This window comes from Megalops cyprinoides, chromosome 19 (assembly GCF_013368585.1).
Source record: "Megalops cyprinoides isolate fMegCyp1 chromosome 19, fMegCyp1.pri, whole genome shotgun sequence".
Classification (NCBI taxonomy): Eukaryota; Metazoa; Chordata; class Actinopteri; order Elopiformes; family Megalopidae; genus Megalops; species Megalops cyprinoides.
This window is the reverse complement of record NC_050601.1, coordinates 29,128,940-29,144,620: the sequence shown is the minus strand read 5'-3', so window position 1 is coordinate 29,144,620 and position 15,681 is coordinate 29,128,940. Positions and strand designations below refer to the sequence as shown.

The 15,681-nt window shown below is 44.3% G+C and overlaps 1 protein-coding gene across 3 annotated transcripts in view; it reads left to right on the top strand.

Moving 5' to 3' along the window:
• Window positions 1-3,246: 3,246 nt before the first annotated feature.
• LOC118793952 (myosin-9-like) overlaps window positions 3,247-15,681 on the top strand; it is a 55,080-nt gene continuing 42,645 nt past the window's right edge. For 2 of the 3 annotated variants that reach the window (XM_036552049.1, XM_036552047.1), the window contains exons 1-2: window positions 3,247-3,460; window positions 15,020-15,351. In XM_036552049.1, coding sequence (XP_036407942.1) covers window positions 15,025-15,351 — 327 coding nt within the window. In that variant the 5' untranslated portion in view covers window positions 3,247-3,460; window positions 15,020-15,024. Of the gene's footprint in view, window positions 3,461-15,000; window positions 15,352-15,681 lie in introns of all 3 variants that reach the window. The other variant, XM_036552048.1, reaches the window with a different exon arrangement.

The following is a 15,681-nucleotide window of genomic DNA, read 5'->3' as shown; positions in this document are numbered from 1 at the left end:
GAGTGCGTAGACATGCATGCCAATTCTACAGGCAAGCACACACCCAATACATTCACACTACACCAGTCTTTGTTCATTGCATTCTCTTTAGGCATGAAATATAATGATTTCATCCATGCAGCATTGAGCACACACCCTGTTACCACCAGAACACAAGAGAGAGAGGGAGGAGATTGAGGAGGGGGTCAGGACTGGCCATATTTGGTAATATCACATTCCTTTTGCTGTTTCTACACCCTACCCCACCCCTGTCTTTTTCAAAGCTGGTCATGTCCTCCCTGTTGCTGGAATGAAAAAAGTAACATGGAATTGTAGTTTTGTAGTATGGCATACATCTGCTCTTCCACCTCTTTGCTCTCTTCATCCTGCCTGGCACCACTCAGAGTGGGGGAGATGCGACCTTTCACCTCTGCACTCAATCTCTCAAACCACCCACCACACTCAGAGGGAGAGACACCTTTACAGAGAGAGATTCCCTTTATTAACACACAGTTTGTAAGTAACATACTAAACAACATAACAGGATAAAACACAGCTCTTTCATGACCTCGCAACATATGGACATGCAGACATATCCGTATAGACACTCTATGGAAATCTACCACTGGAAACTTGCTTTTTCCCAAAAGACTCTCCTTGTTAGAGATTTTGCCTGAAAAATTGAATTATTAGGTTAACTGGTAAGTCGGCTTAAAAGAGGAAAATCAAATATACACCAAGTGGTATTGTCCATATACAATATTAATGGGTGTAATGCACAGAGTACATTTATGCATACACACTGTACAGTGTATGGATCTGTGATTAAAATGCTCTATGCCTATACTGTATGTGTGTCCATATTAAGATTCTCTCATTTAAAAGGCACCACAGGTGGAACCATGAGAAAAGAATTCCCAAGACAATTATTATTGGTTGGACGCACTGAGTATTTATGGGCGAGCCTTGTGCTCTGTGGCCCTGGTATGCTCAGCAGTTTCCCTGCACTTCACTTTCGGTTTCTATCTCACTCTCATCTTGGGGGAGAGAACTCCTGAAGATCTTTGCCCCTAGCAGAGTGTCACCACTGCACCCATGGCCCATTTTCCCTCAACATACCTCCACCTTCTCCCTGCATGTCTGTCTCATTCTGCTATTATTTCATTATATTACTTTATCAAAATGGTTATTAAGGACATACATACACACATACGTTCACTGTTATTCCATGTATATGTAGATCAATGTAATTCATCAGTGTACTTGTGAAATTAATTTGTGTCTTTTTTCCTTAACAGAGGTCCTCATCCAGGGTGATCTATGTTTTATCCATTGAGACAACAGGGTGTTCTGTGCTCTCCCCCACCAGCCCTGCTCTCAAACTCCCTGAGCTGGGCTGTTGGGAGACGACATCACATTATTTTTGGGTTATATTTGGGTTAGTACATGCCTTTATCCAGGGTCACTTAGACAGCCTACATTTCTGCATATCACATCCATTTATAGAACAGAGTATCTGCTAAATTGATTCAGGTAAGTGCCTTGTTAATATTCTAGTATGGATCTGTGATTAAAATGCTCTATGCCTATATGTGTGTCCATATTAAGATTCTCCATTGGTTGTGCATCACCTGGGAATAGAACTTGCAACCCGATTGTAAGCCCAGCTCCCGAATAGCTTAACCCAAATGAGTAGATAAGTGCAGACCTGCCCTGTATCTATGTGTAACCTGGCACCATTATGAAAGACATCACTCTACTTCCTCTCCTTTTTTCCCTAGCTCTTTGTCTCACATACATGCAGTCTCTCTCTCAGTCTCCCTCTTTCTCTCTCTCAAATCAAATCCACATATGCTTTACTGGCAAATTGATACCCAATACATTTACAGTATTCAAATGCATACTAGAAATAATAAAGTAATCATTAATCAATATTATGATGATAATAATTATGATGGTAATTTTAATTATTATAGACTCTCTTACACAGAGTGTCTATCAATATCTCTATCACACAATCACACCCACTTACAGTGTCTCTCTCTTGTCCACACACACACTCTCTCTCAGACATACACATACAAACACACAGTATCTCTCCATCAGTCTCTCCCCTATCAATCTCTCACACACATACACATACAAACACATCTTTGTATCAGTCTCTCCCTTATCAATCTCTGATGCACACTCTCACACTCTTTTTCTCTCACACACACATATATACACAAAGGCCTAGTAAGTATCCAGGGTCGGCGCTATGGGGGGTGCTTAGGGGTGCATTGCACCCTAAGACGGATCTCAGTGCAGCCCCAGTTGTGTCCTTCTATCCGGATGTCTACATTTATTACATTTATTTATTGTTTATTATTTATTTATTACTTTTTTTCTTAAGATATGCCTTTTTGTCCCCCCTGTGGATTGCAAGTGCAGCCCTCTGTATTTTCTCCAGGCACTGAGCCTGTATCTCTACCAATCTCTCTCTTACAGACACACACCTCACTCTCTCTCACACACTCACACTCTCACACCCTCACACCTCTCTCATACCTACACTCACACTCTCACACCCACATACCTTTCTCTCTCACACACATCTCCCTCTCACACGATCCTCTTTCCCTTAATTATTCCTTCCTTTACCACAACCCCTGTCTAATCTGTCTAATAACATTTGGTACATTGCATGTTCCTACTAGCACTGAGTTCATCAGCTTGGATAACAGACTTTGGCAAGTAAATACTCTTAATGTTTAGAGGAAAAATCATAAAATCATTGTAATGTAATGTCTCATATATTTTCTGCTCTGTGTTCTTGAGAAAAAAAGAACAATTGGCAACCAACTTATGCCATTGCTAGAGCTAAAACAATAGGTAGGAAGATATTCATAGAAAAAAATGATTCTATGCTATGGAGTCATTCCGTGCCAGTTTGATTTAAACAGAAACAGAGAGGGACAAGACAACCAGAGAATGACACATACAAATGACCTGTTCGAAGCTGCTTGGATTGAGGCGAGTGCTACTTATATGGTCATGAAGGCCTTACAGCGCACATACCTCTGTCATTAAACACCACCTTATCTATCCCTCCCACAACTATTTCAAGTTCACATACCTCTTTGCCTATTGGAAATCTCTACGTAACGCCCTCCGACACTGTCATTGGCTGACAATACTGGGATCTTTCGTGTCCTTATCTGTGAATGGCTATGTGGGTGGGACCAAAGCATATAGGCCCCACCCCCTAAGACCGCGCCCGGACTCGCATTGCGACGGGTGAGAGTTAAACTGGTTTGCAGAGGGAGGGCAAAAGAAAGAAAAAAGAGAGAGGGAGGAAGCGAACAGAGACTAGTTCGACCCTAGTGAATTGCGAGGCAGCAGTCTACCGAAGGGAGTGTTTCGCCGCGACTTTGACAACGACTGTGCTGCCCGTTCTAGAAAGCTAAGCCACCGAATAGCGTGTGCAACTGAAAAGCAGGTAAACTCTGAACTAGCTTACTATGAACCTCTCCCGCTCCGCGGATCTATCGCTCATTGCTTGCCTGGAGCTCACTTGTGAACCGGGAAGGATTGCAACTTCTATAGCTGGCTGATTCAGTCGCGGGTCAAAAGTGTAGTGTTACTTCTAAGCCAAAAGTTTTTCGAAATATCTTGGAAGTAAAGCCGTTGATTTTATCTCACGTGAATGGGTACCCAAATGCGCTCGCTAATTAATTTATTGTAAAAGTACTGCCGGGTAACGTTACTCGAAATCTATGTACTTGTATCTATGTAGAGAGCGAATAGAGAAAAAGCGTCGCAAGTTGGTGAGCTAGCTTAGCTAGCGAGTACAGGAAGTGATTCGCATGAATGGATAGGAAAACAGGGAAGGAATGAAAAGGCAGATGGCTACTGATCAGAGGATGACTGAAGGGGAGATGGCTCACTAAGAGATGTACAATAGCAAGAGTTCTGTATTCTCTCCTGGGAAACTTCGCTAATACGTTACTAGTTTGGTAGTTTTGGTGTGACTAGCTGGCTGTGGGAAGTGTTACACACCCATTACGTCACTCTTTGATGAGCGTTCTCACTGCTGCGAATACCTCTCCCTTTTCTTTCTGATTGACTCAGCCAGGTTCTCTCTTGTGGTGCCATACGCTTCGTGGTCTACTCTGATGCTGCAGGATCATGTGGCTGTGTAATAACGTAGACCATGTAAATGACAGTCTGTCTAGCTAGTATTTCAGTCGTGTTTGTATATTTTACTTTGCTTATTCAGTACGCGCATAACTCTGGATGCCAGGCTACTTCACGCACTACTTCACTTCGTAAACTGCCATACACAGACCGACTGTTTTTATTTTTGTGATCTGTATTTTGCAGTTAAATTGGTCATGCATCTTCTAGTCCACTGTTTCACGATAATTCAAAATGCTTAACTAAGAATGACAAAACTACGCATTTATTTAATATTGCTATTAATAATATATATAATATTGATTTTCTGTGTATCAGTGCACTCTGCTTTTGTGCTATAAAGGATTTAATGAGGTTGAGTTTTGTAACTCGTTGCGCTGCCCGATTTAGCATCGTTTGTTATAGGGAGATTAGCGATCGCCTTGTAGTCTGAAAAGGAAACCGGCCCGCGGGAGTGCGCAAACGCCCTGATTTTGATTAGACCCGCCTAGAGGACACCATTCTGTATGTTCACGGGAAGAATTTTAGAGAAGGCCTGGCACAGATTCGCCGGTCTTCACCTAGACTGGCAAATCATAGACACGGAACATTAGACTGACGCATCTGTGTAGGATAACTTCTGTTTGCTACACGTCAATAGATGGCTAGTTTGTGGCACGTAGCGTGCAGTTCACTTAGCGATGCGCAAGATGTGTTGTCATACGGCGTAGCTTGCTAAGATCCGGTTTTCCCGGATTGATTGCCAGGTTTGCTCAGAAGTGTGAGTGGCAGGTCGGTTCTCGGCAGGGGTAGATTTACATTTGAAGGCAGATGGCAAATGCAGAACGGATTAATGCAGTCGCATGCTTGAAAGTGAACGGAAACGTTCCTCAAAAGTTTACCTTAGGATCCGCACGCAGTCTAGTTTGAGTCACAGCTCCGATGGTCGCCGTTGCTGTATGGATATGCTGATTTCCTGTTTATCTTCCTACTACACTAATCGGAGCAGCGCTCGCTTGCAGGCTATGATTGTATGCACCGGTTTACTTCCAACAACGCAGTAGGCCCACAAAATAACAAAAATAAAAATTATCCATGGCATAGAACCGCTTTTCCCCAAGAGGAAATATGTGAAACGAAGGAAAGTCTCTCCTTGTCTCTTTTTACACAGGACTTAAATTCAGATTTTCCACTCAACTGTATGTTCTGTACTGACGTCAGTGAACAACTTTTCTGTTGAGCATTTTTGTAAACGCTTTTTTTGGGGGGCCAAGTTAAATGTTAACCAATTGAAATGTGTGTATTTCACACACTTCGAAGATACAGTGAACCATTTCCTTATACTATTTCAGCAGAGGCAAATGGCAGTCGAACAACAGGCTTTTTTCTGTGGGGCGATCTCAATCGCATTGGTAGTGTGATCTGCATTAACAGAAACTAACTAAGTGAAGGTAATGTGTGCTAATTTGTCCAAGTTGTTAGGCCTCCTTTGCATCCCCATGCTGGAGCAGCTGTTTCTCTAAGGCCACTCTCTTACCCAGGAGACAGGAATCTTCAGAGGTCCTTTCCTGAAAGTGGGTGTCTGGTTGATGCTTTTCCAATCTCAAATGTGTTCATCACAGCACCTTCATATTAGAAATGTACATTTCCCTACCGCAACCAAAACCAGTTTAAATGCGACCATTCATTGTTTATTTGTCTTGCAATGGAGGTTTTGAAAGCGATCTTTAATCTTTAAAATGTTTTGTACACCAGTCTGAGTAGCCACAGTCTGAATACACAGTTTGAATAGCTCCTCTTCTGTTTGGTAGTACTGTTTTGCCTGTGTCTAGCCTTTAACATTTGCATCTTAAGGACAGAATCCTGACTGCCAGATGATCATGGATCACTTTTTCAGTATCCTGAGCAGATTTGTTAAATTAGTGGTGCAGAGCAGGCATGTAACTTCTGGCCCTCGGTCCTTGCATTCCCATCAGAGCGTGTCCTACTGTCTGTCCATCACGCGTATGAAACAAGCAAGTAATCGACCCGCACAGACACATTAACATTTCAGTCAGTTTGAAATGTCAGCGTTTCAATTCATGCAGTTCTCTTAAGATGGGCACACTGTTTGAAGCTCACAGTCTGCGCGGTTGGCCGATGTCACCTTTCAAAGTGCGGAGCATGTGGATTAATTAGTGCGTTTTGTTGAGTTCACTCACAGAGGCGCGGAATCCGTTGGCGGATTGAGTTAGTTACTGAGTAAATTGAGATACTGCCATAGTGTGCTGGTTTATCACTGTCTGAGACAGCAGAGCTTTCAGCACTGATAATGCAATTGTGTGGCCAGATTTTCGGTCTTCCTCATTGAGCTGTGCGCTGGTATAGCGACCTGCTTGAACAGAGGGCATATAACAGGCAGTAAAGTAATATTTAAAAAAAGATTCCCCAGCTATATCATAAGGGTGTATTTTATTTGGTGTAATTAAGATGCCCCTCTCCTTTAGGGCTTACTTGAATCTACTTTTCATAGTCCAGATGTTCTCCCATTGGGTTTTTTTCGAGACTGGTGGAGATGGTGTCCTGGGCCACTGACACCAGTATGCAAGCTCTGATTTCACTGGAAGGATCACCCCTTTTTGCAGACACTGTAAACTGCAAGTCAGATCGAATGGCCTTCACGGGCAGGAATAAGGAAAATTTCAGCAGTTGAAAAGCTCTCAAGACCATGTTTGTGAGAGAACAGAAGTCTGTGAGGAGGGTGACCGTGCATCGTCCCCTGCCCATTAGAGAGGCTTGCGATTTCACATACATTAGCTGGCGGCTTCAGTTCTCTTTGGTACCAGTCACCGATCAAACCCCCCATTTGAATTACAGACACCAGCAAAGCAATGGCATCTAATTCAGACTGAAGTATAGGCATTGATTATTTAATCACACACGGCCGCTGTCCAATCAGCATGCTGTTACCCGCATGCTGTGCGGCCCTAGCTGTCTCATTTTAAGGCCTTAAATTGAGCGATAACAGTCTTGTCATCCAGTTTCCAGCCTGTTTATATGGAATAAACTGATCTTTCCCTTGGGCCTAAATAAGGTTATTGAATTTCATATATTAGGTTAATATTAGGTTTGATTTCAGTTTGGCCTAGTTGGCATGGCTGCAGATTCCTCTCCCTCTAGCTTTCTTCCCCTCCTTGGTCCAAGACAAAAATAAAAATAACATGCTTTATTGGATTTGTGTTCTATACATAGTTGCTAAAGCCAGTGTTATAATAAAATAACAGCAATATTAATAACTTATTACTCATTTAGTGTAGTTTTAGATGTTACTGTCCCTCAAAGTGCCTGTCTTCTCCTAGGAGAGGACTTGTTTTCTTAATTTCTGACAGGGTTTGCAAGATGGGAATGATCTTTTGAGTTGTGTAGAAAAAGTTGTTTATGATGAGCAAGTGCAGCTCAGTGTCTGTTCTGTCTGGGGCAGCTATGCCTTTCTGCTGGGAGCCCTGCCCTGTTTGTCTTCTCCCCCTTCCCATAATGCACCTGTGTAGCTGTGGGGAACACAATGCCAGGAAATGGTTGCTGGGGACCTGAGGCTTTAAACAGGCATGCAGCCTGTACTGCCTTTTTCCTTGTAAGGGAGTGCATTGTTCTGAGCAGCTGCATCCCGCCTCTCTCTCTCTCTCTCTCTCTCTCTCTCTCTCTCTCTCTCTCTCTCTCTCAAGCTGGGGCCTTTCTCTCACCAGATGAGCTCATCAGTGCTCGAAGTGCGGCATGATGATGCAGCTTCCTATGGAGACCCGTCCATAAAGTTGAGTACCAGCAATGCCCTTAGTGCTTCCTGCCCTCATTAGACCGGCAGTCCATGGCTGCAGGCACAGACTGCTGTGTGTGCGCAGGTGGACTTTGCCCTGGGCTGGGTGTGTAGTCCACACACCCGTGTGCCATGTGTTGACTTAATGACTTTCACTCTTACTCAACATATTCCCCAGCAACACCCAGGCATGCTTGGTGCACTGACCTTTGCATTGCATTGCTCTCCAGGACCTTCTGTGTGCTTTTATTGTGTGATTAGATGCCTCTAATCAGAGCAACCTAGCCATGTTGCCAGGTTGGTTGTTGCTGGCTTTGTTTCACATGCCTTTAGCAGTTCTCCTCAGTGCACAAAGCTGTGATCTTACAGACAATTGAGACAGTGATAGTGGTTTCAGTGGCCAAGTGGGACACCCCCTCCAAAGGGAGTCCTTGATCAGAGGGGTGATGGTTTTGCACTCAAGGGCTGCTTCCTGCTTGACTCCCAGGACCCAGCACCTGCTGACCAGCTCCCAGACACGAGTTCATCCTCAGCACTGACCAGCAGGGAGATGACTGATGCTGCTGAAGATGAGAAGCACATTGGAGCTGTGCTTCCTACTTCCCACAGAGCCGTGTGCGTGCAGGGCAAAATGGCATCTGTGCCGGGATGGGGGTGTGACCCTCTGTGCGGTAATCTGGTGGTTATCAGGTCAAATGGTTATACAGGCCTTTGAAGTCTTTGAGGTAAATCGGGCCATCTACCCTGCAGTGAAACTAGTCATTTAAAGTACAGCTGATTTATTTTTTGATTTTTATTTTATTTATTTTTTGGAGTTGTATTGTTCCTCCCAGCTTTAGTCTGTTGGAGTGCTAGTGTCTGGTCCTGTGAAGAATTTGTTTACATGGAGCACAACTGTTTCAACCTCAACTGTTTGCTGTTACTCTGTTGCAGTCAGAGTGAGAAGAGATTGCCTGAGATCGCTCTGTCCCTGTGGATGGCAGCGGGGAGCTCTGCATGTCTGTGCTGTCTGGCAGACCCTGCAGGCAGCCACAAGATGGTTATGCTGATGAAGTGCAGAAAAAAAGGGCCATGGAGAAACTGGAGCATTTTGAGACGTGAACTGTCTTTTCTTGCAAGCAGTTTTTTCATAAGTGTAAGTCTCTCTGGAATTGCTGCATGATAGAGGGCGGGCGTGGCTGTGGTTATGGCATGTCTAAACCAAAGCAAAGTCCACCTGGAATGGAGGTTTCCTGAGGGAGGATCTCACTGTGTGAAGTGCCTGTGGGCTGCTCTTGGAAGAGAGATCACACCGAGCAGCCCAATCATTCAGCAATCTGACTGCAGGGAAATCGGACTCTGTGTGCATGTTTTTTAACCCAGTAAAAACCACCATTTTGGTCCTCATAAAGGTGTTGCACACATGTGTTCTGTGTCAGCTTATTAACAGCAGTGGAGTGGAATTGGATTTCTGCTGTCCACCCTGCTGTTTTTACATCAGTACAAGATGTACATCAGTAGATGTGCATAAACCCATTTAAGACTGGTCAATATGTGTCTTTATTTTGTGAGAACAGGCTACACAGGAACATCCACAGAAAGGTGAGTCTTTTTTTTAGCTAAGATTGTCTCCTGACCTCTGGGTCTAAACAAGTTAAGTCTGTTTTTGTATCAAAATGTTTATGATCTATATTTCAATGCAAATAGGTTTTTGGTTACTTGCTTGGGAAATTTGTGGGAAGAAATGTGAAATACACTTCAGTTCAATAATCAGTTCAAATATTTTGGACATGTAAGGAATACTTAATTTGCAATTAGCAAAGCGATGTGGGAGTAAAAGATTTTTTAAATGGTTTTACCAGCATGACCCAGCATTGGACAGAAGCCCTTGTGGCCAGAGTCACAGGTGCACAGGTGTTCAGCTTCTCAGCATTTTTGGTATGCCCTGACACATCGCCTAGCTCAACACCAGCAGTGTTCGACACCAGCCCCACCTGGTTCACTGACCCCACCATTGGACATGGGTAAAAGTGTGAAATGGCATGGCCTTTCGCAGTGTAATGGGAGCAGTTTATAAACACATTCCAGCATGCGTGTCCTTCACAGTGTGTCCGTGGCATCAGCTACGCTCCAGCCGTTGGTTTCAGCCCTGAGCCTCTCCCCTTGTGCTGCGTTCCTGTCGGCTAATGAGTAAAATGGTCTTCAGCTACGGTTTTATGTTTGTTCCAAGCATCTCATTTGCCAGAGTGTGGTATGTTGGACTGTGGAGGTTGTGCTAGAGCTAGCTGAGTGCTCTGTGCCTAATGTGTCAGCCCACTGCATGCTTATCGTGTGTCTGCTTAGCCATTGGACTGTCCCAGCAGAGCAGGCCTGTGTGACTTTTCTCAGTTCTGGAGGGTATGTAGATTTATCATGACCATTTCATCCTTATGGGCTGGGCTGGGACTTTGGGAAAGCACTGGGGGCAGAGACCGATGGGACCATGAGAGAAGGAGAGATGCGTGTGGAATTCTCATTTTCTCCTGCTGCCCCCCGAGGCTTCTCTGGCTCTCCCTCTGTCTCCTCCCTGTCTCCCTCCCTTTTCTTGGCTCTTTCCCCTCTCTCTTCCTCTCCCTTTTCTCAGATAGTGTGCATGGGTGGAATGTGACCCTAGAAGTCTGGGTGAACGGAAAGGGTAGGGGCAGGGGAATGTTGGGGATATCCGAGGTGGAGGGAAGCTAGGGGACTAGAGTACAGGGTACCCAATGTTATATTACAGGAAATGGGAGAAGCGGGTGTTGGAGGAGGAGCGTAGAGATGGGAGTCAGCTGGGGAGGTCAGAAGGGTCGTGAGAAGACTGGCCAAACATCCATGGCTCCTATCTCTGCCTACTCTTACAATCTGGCACCCAGCTGCATGTACAGTTCACACTCTGTGTGCTTGAGTGTCTGTGCACAGGTAGCTCTGCTCTGAATATACCCCATTAACCCACTCTGTTCTTGCCCATCAAGGGGCCCTTTTTATAACATGGCATGTTCCATTTTTACCCCTCTCTGAAGTAGTAGCAGATGGCTAAAATGGAGTGTTGTGTTTACCTTTGCAGTCTAGGCCTGGGTGATATGGACCAAAAATCATATCTTGGTATTTTTAGGCTGAATGGCGATGCACAATATATATTGCGGTATTTTCTGCGAAGTGGGCTAAATGTTCAGTTGTAAGTCAAAGCCACATGTTAGTAAAACAGACTGTGATAAATATAGAATGTTCCTTTCCTTCCCCGTTTCAAAATCTACAGCTGCAAAACATGTAAATGGAAAATTATATCTGCAATGTGGACCAGCGCTGTCTCCCTCCATGTTGCAGGAGAATTTGTGTGATCGAGTGGGGCTGGGTTTGCGCACAGACGTAGAAGGAGAGTGGGGGCAGGGTTGCGCAGAGTGTGTGATGGTACACTTCTGTTTCAGTGAATTTCGCTGGCACAGTATAATTTAATTGGATTAAGAAAATGTATGTTTTAAAGCGGGAGTTAAACTAAAGCGGGTGATAGCAAAAGCACATACGAGAATTCTATTCGCGGTGTTGTACAACATACCGATGTGTGCAACATAATTTAATTGGCTTAATAAAATCATTATATTCAGAACATGAATGGCAAAAAAACAAGAGGTAGTTAAATTGGTGGAGAGCATACACAATGCAATGTCTATGCCATTTCATCACAGTTGACTGGTTGACTTCACAAGCTAGCTGAATTGCAAGCCGGCTACGTCACCGCACCACAACTACACTTGCTACTAACAGGATAGCCAAACTGCTTGCTGTTTTCACGACCACGCCCCCAGAGCAAAAAGTCATAGGGCAAAATTCTCAAGGTGTTTTGCTGTGTGGAAGCCTAGTGTGAGAGAGGGGAGATGCAAACACTGGCACGGCTTTACGGAATAAACGGGTTATGTAACACAACGTGAAACTATATCGATACCAACGGTATTATCTTATCCTATATCTCGTTTGTAAATATATCGATATACCTTAAACATACCTTAAAACCTTAAAAAGTTGATATACTGCCCAGCCCTACTCTGTACCTCACAATCCAGTGATGGAACCCCCCCCCCTTTACTTCCCTCCATTCTCTCCTTGTGTCCGCTCTAGAGTGCGGATCGGGCTGCATATTTCTGTCCGAACCCGACCCGAGTTTGAGAGAGTAGTAACCGAACCCAACCCAACCCGAACCCGACAGGCTTTGTTTTTTATTTTTATGTCCGAAGCTAACCTGCGCCTGACACAGGTAGCGAAGCCAGTAATGGTAGTCTGCAGTAACCCTAAACCGCCCGCAGCTTGCGTCCTGCATCTTGCACCCTGCACCCTCTGTCCACATGTCGCTGCAAGGCAGAATTCCCAGTCTTCTTGCTGACATATCTCATCAGAACCCCACATGTTTTAGGCTGTGTTCACATGTATCATCTCTTTTGATGAAAAACGCTGGCCAGAGCATTTTTTCAGGTAGAAAAAATGCTGGCAGCAGTTGAGAGCATCTTTTGTTGCCATAACAGCTACTGCAACATCTAGTGATCTAGCTGGCTATACATTGTTGCAGAGCTAATGTTAGCTAACGGGCTAGTTTTGCTAACGACAAGCAGTAAACACAAACACAAGAAAATCCTAGGATCCGTTCAATTTGACTCCAAACGGCCTCTTTATGATGAACATTATGCTACAGTTTAACTGTCATGTACAGTTCACTGTGCTCAGAAACTAGCACTTCTCCACCGCTACCTTCTCTGTTTTTGGTGGCTGTTATGGGAAACGACGGGGCTCACTGCTCTGCTTGTGATTGGCCAGCTGTCAAAAAAGCGCTTGACGTAGGGCGTTTTTTTTCTGAGAAATTGAACTTTTTTCATCTGAAAAAAATGCCCTGAGCTGCAGAAAAAAATACCTGCGACGGCATTAAAAAAACGCTCAGAACGTTTTTGAAAACACGGTCTACTCCATGGGATTATTATGTAAAACAAGACCCTACGTGTGAACACAGCCTTACATTTTACATAACCAACTGCTTCGTTATTATCTGTATGACGACTAAATCAAAATGCCTCCATACCGTCAATTTCCCTGCATGGTTTTCGGTAGTTTTAAACTTCCCCGATGACAAATTTTGTTTGACGTCCTCCATCTTTAGCCTAGGAATATTTATTGCCTGAAATAGCCTGTGTGTTGCGTTGTCACGTAAATAAACAAACCCCAGCACTGAACAGAAGGTAGCCCAACACAGACAGTAGGTCCATCATATTTATTTATTTATTTATTATTTATTTATCATCTTTATATTTTATATTCATACTATATTTTCACTAAAAATAACTTGGAAGTGCCATGTCAACTAGGCTAGCCCTAATTAGTAGTTCAAAAGTCAAATGTTCACTGCCTAGTTATTGTTCGGCTGATGTGACCGAACCCGAACCGAACATCATTTCTAAATTTTTGTCCGAACCCAGTCCAACCTGATGGGTCCCGTCAGGCTCGGGGTGGGTATCCACTGTCTAGTCCACTCAATCTTTCACTAAGTAACCAAATGCAGCAATACAGAAAAGATGTCAAACTGCACAGAAAACGGATAAGGCTGAAAATGGTATAAATTGCTTTGGTCCCTCTCACCTCCAAATTTGCAGTTGGCCTAGGTCCTTAAAGTCTTGTTCTTCCTTTAAGCAGCCATTTTAAACCAACAGCACCGCATATTCAGGCAGCTGGTTCGTGTTGGATATATGATCGCAATGACCTCCACAGAATATGGAGACTCCATACTCCCAGCGTGTGCACCTGTTTGTTGATCATCACTTGGCTCTGGATATCTTTTCCCTCAACAGCGTACGATTCATGTGTGCAGAAAGAGTTAACTCTCAGTTCACTTCCATACAGTATCTTCTGTTGGCATTAAATACACTTAGGCAATAATTAGAAAATGTAATGCAGATTTTGCAGAAAGATATTTAAATACATTTAAGCCAAATGAACATGCATAAAGCATAAAATCTGTAACTGGTAATAGCTATTCATAGAGTAATGAACTTCTGTGATGTAATCGGCCTTTGGGATTTAGAAAATGAGTTGGTGGCCAGACCTGATGGGGAGAAGCTCTTAAATATGGAATATGCAGAACATGTTTTGAAGGCCTAAGGATGCATTTAATCTGGTTGGCCAATTAAATGCATCTCCTCAGGATGCAGTTGTTTTCAGCGGGGGGTAAAACAAGTGCATGGGCTGGCCACAGCCGTCCATGTACATTTCTCCACTACTACTCCAAAATGACGCCTTCCCTTCCATTTTTAAAACCGTTTAGTGTATGTCAGAGTAATAATTACATTTGCAAGTTTCAACTATCAAGCTGTCAGAAGGAAGCAATCATTTGTTTTAGAAGAAGTGAAATGTTTTGCAAGATTGCAAGCATTTGTAGCACAAAGGTGACAGTGTTTTTCCCTGTGAGGATGTCTAATCCCAATGGTGAACCTGCCCGTTACACTTCTGCTCAACTTTATAAACAAAACGACATGCATACCCATTGCACGCTTGCTGTGGTGAAAATCTAATTCATTATAATGGTAAAACCAGGACTGCCGCTCACAGGAGTGCATTTAAACAACAGCCTTACCTTCTGAACAAATGGCCTCATTAGGATTGCGTAATGTTGCCTGCCTTTCTGCGAATTCTGGTAAATCTTGTCTAGGCGCTACATGTGGATGCTAGCACCTGCTGCAGGGAGCTCTGTGTGAGCCCAGCCTTCTTTCACGTGTCCTCCTATGTCAGACTCCATCCCAAAAGGGATTGGCTGCTGTGCAGATTTCCCTAAACTCCTCTGTCATTCCCATGGTTGGTATTTCTGAGGAAAGCCCAGTCACACATTGCGCACTCCTTATCACACGGGTGTCAGCGCACCACATTGTAACTTGCCTTCTTTGGAATGAGACACACTTGTTTAGCAACTTAATTGGTCGCTGCTCATAAGGTCATTTGTTTACTTGTAGGTTTCAGGTCTGCAGGTTAGTGGGTCTGCGTGAGTTAACCTGAGTTTTTCTCCTTGGATTAATGAGCCCTCTCAATACTGACTGACTTAATTGCAGTCTCCTCTCCCATTTCCAGCAACCATGTCGGACGCCGACAAATTCCTGTACGTGGACCGCAACCTGGTCAACAACCCGCTGGCACAAGCTGACTGGGCCAGCAAGAAGCTGGTGTGGGTCCCCTCAGAGCGCCTGGGGTTCGAGCCAGGCTCGGTGAAGGAGGAGCATGGCGATGAGTGCCTGGTGGAGCTGGCTGACTCAGGCAAGAAGGTCAAGGTCAACAAAGATGACATCCAGAAGATGAACCCGCCCAAGTTCAGCAAGGTAGAGGACATGGCTGAGCTAACCTGCCTGAACGAGGCATCCGTCCTGCACAACCTGAAGGAGAGATACTACTCTGGCCTCATCTATGTGAGTCACCACACGCTGTGGCCTGATTGCACCTTGCGTGATTGCACCTGGGGAAAGTGCTTGGCTCAATGCATGGGGCGTGTCACTGAAGCAGGGTAGCCAATTGGGTACCTTCCCGTGTCATATCCAGAGGGTCCTTTTCCAAATGCTCACAGGCTTTTCCTCAGAGATCTTAAATGCTGTGGAGCTCCAGCGAGAGTAGTAGCAAGACTCATAAGAGAGTAGAGCTGTGCTCTGTAATGGTGCTCAGAGCAAAGGTTCTGTTGTGAGTTTAGTCTTTAGTGTTTCAGCCAATATCCCCCCCACCCCCCTGAGGGAGTTTTGGGTGTG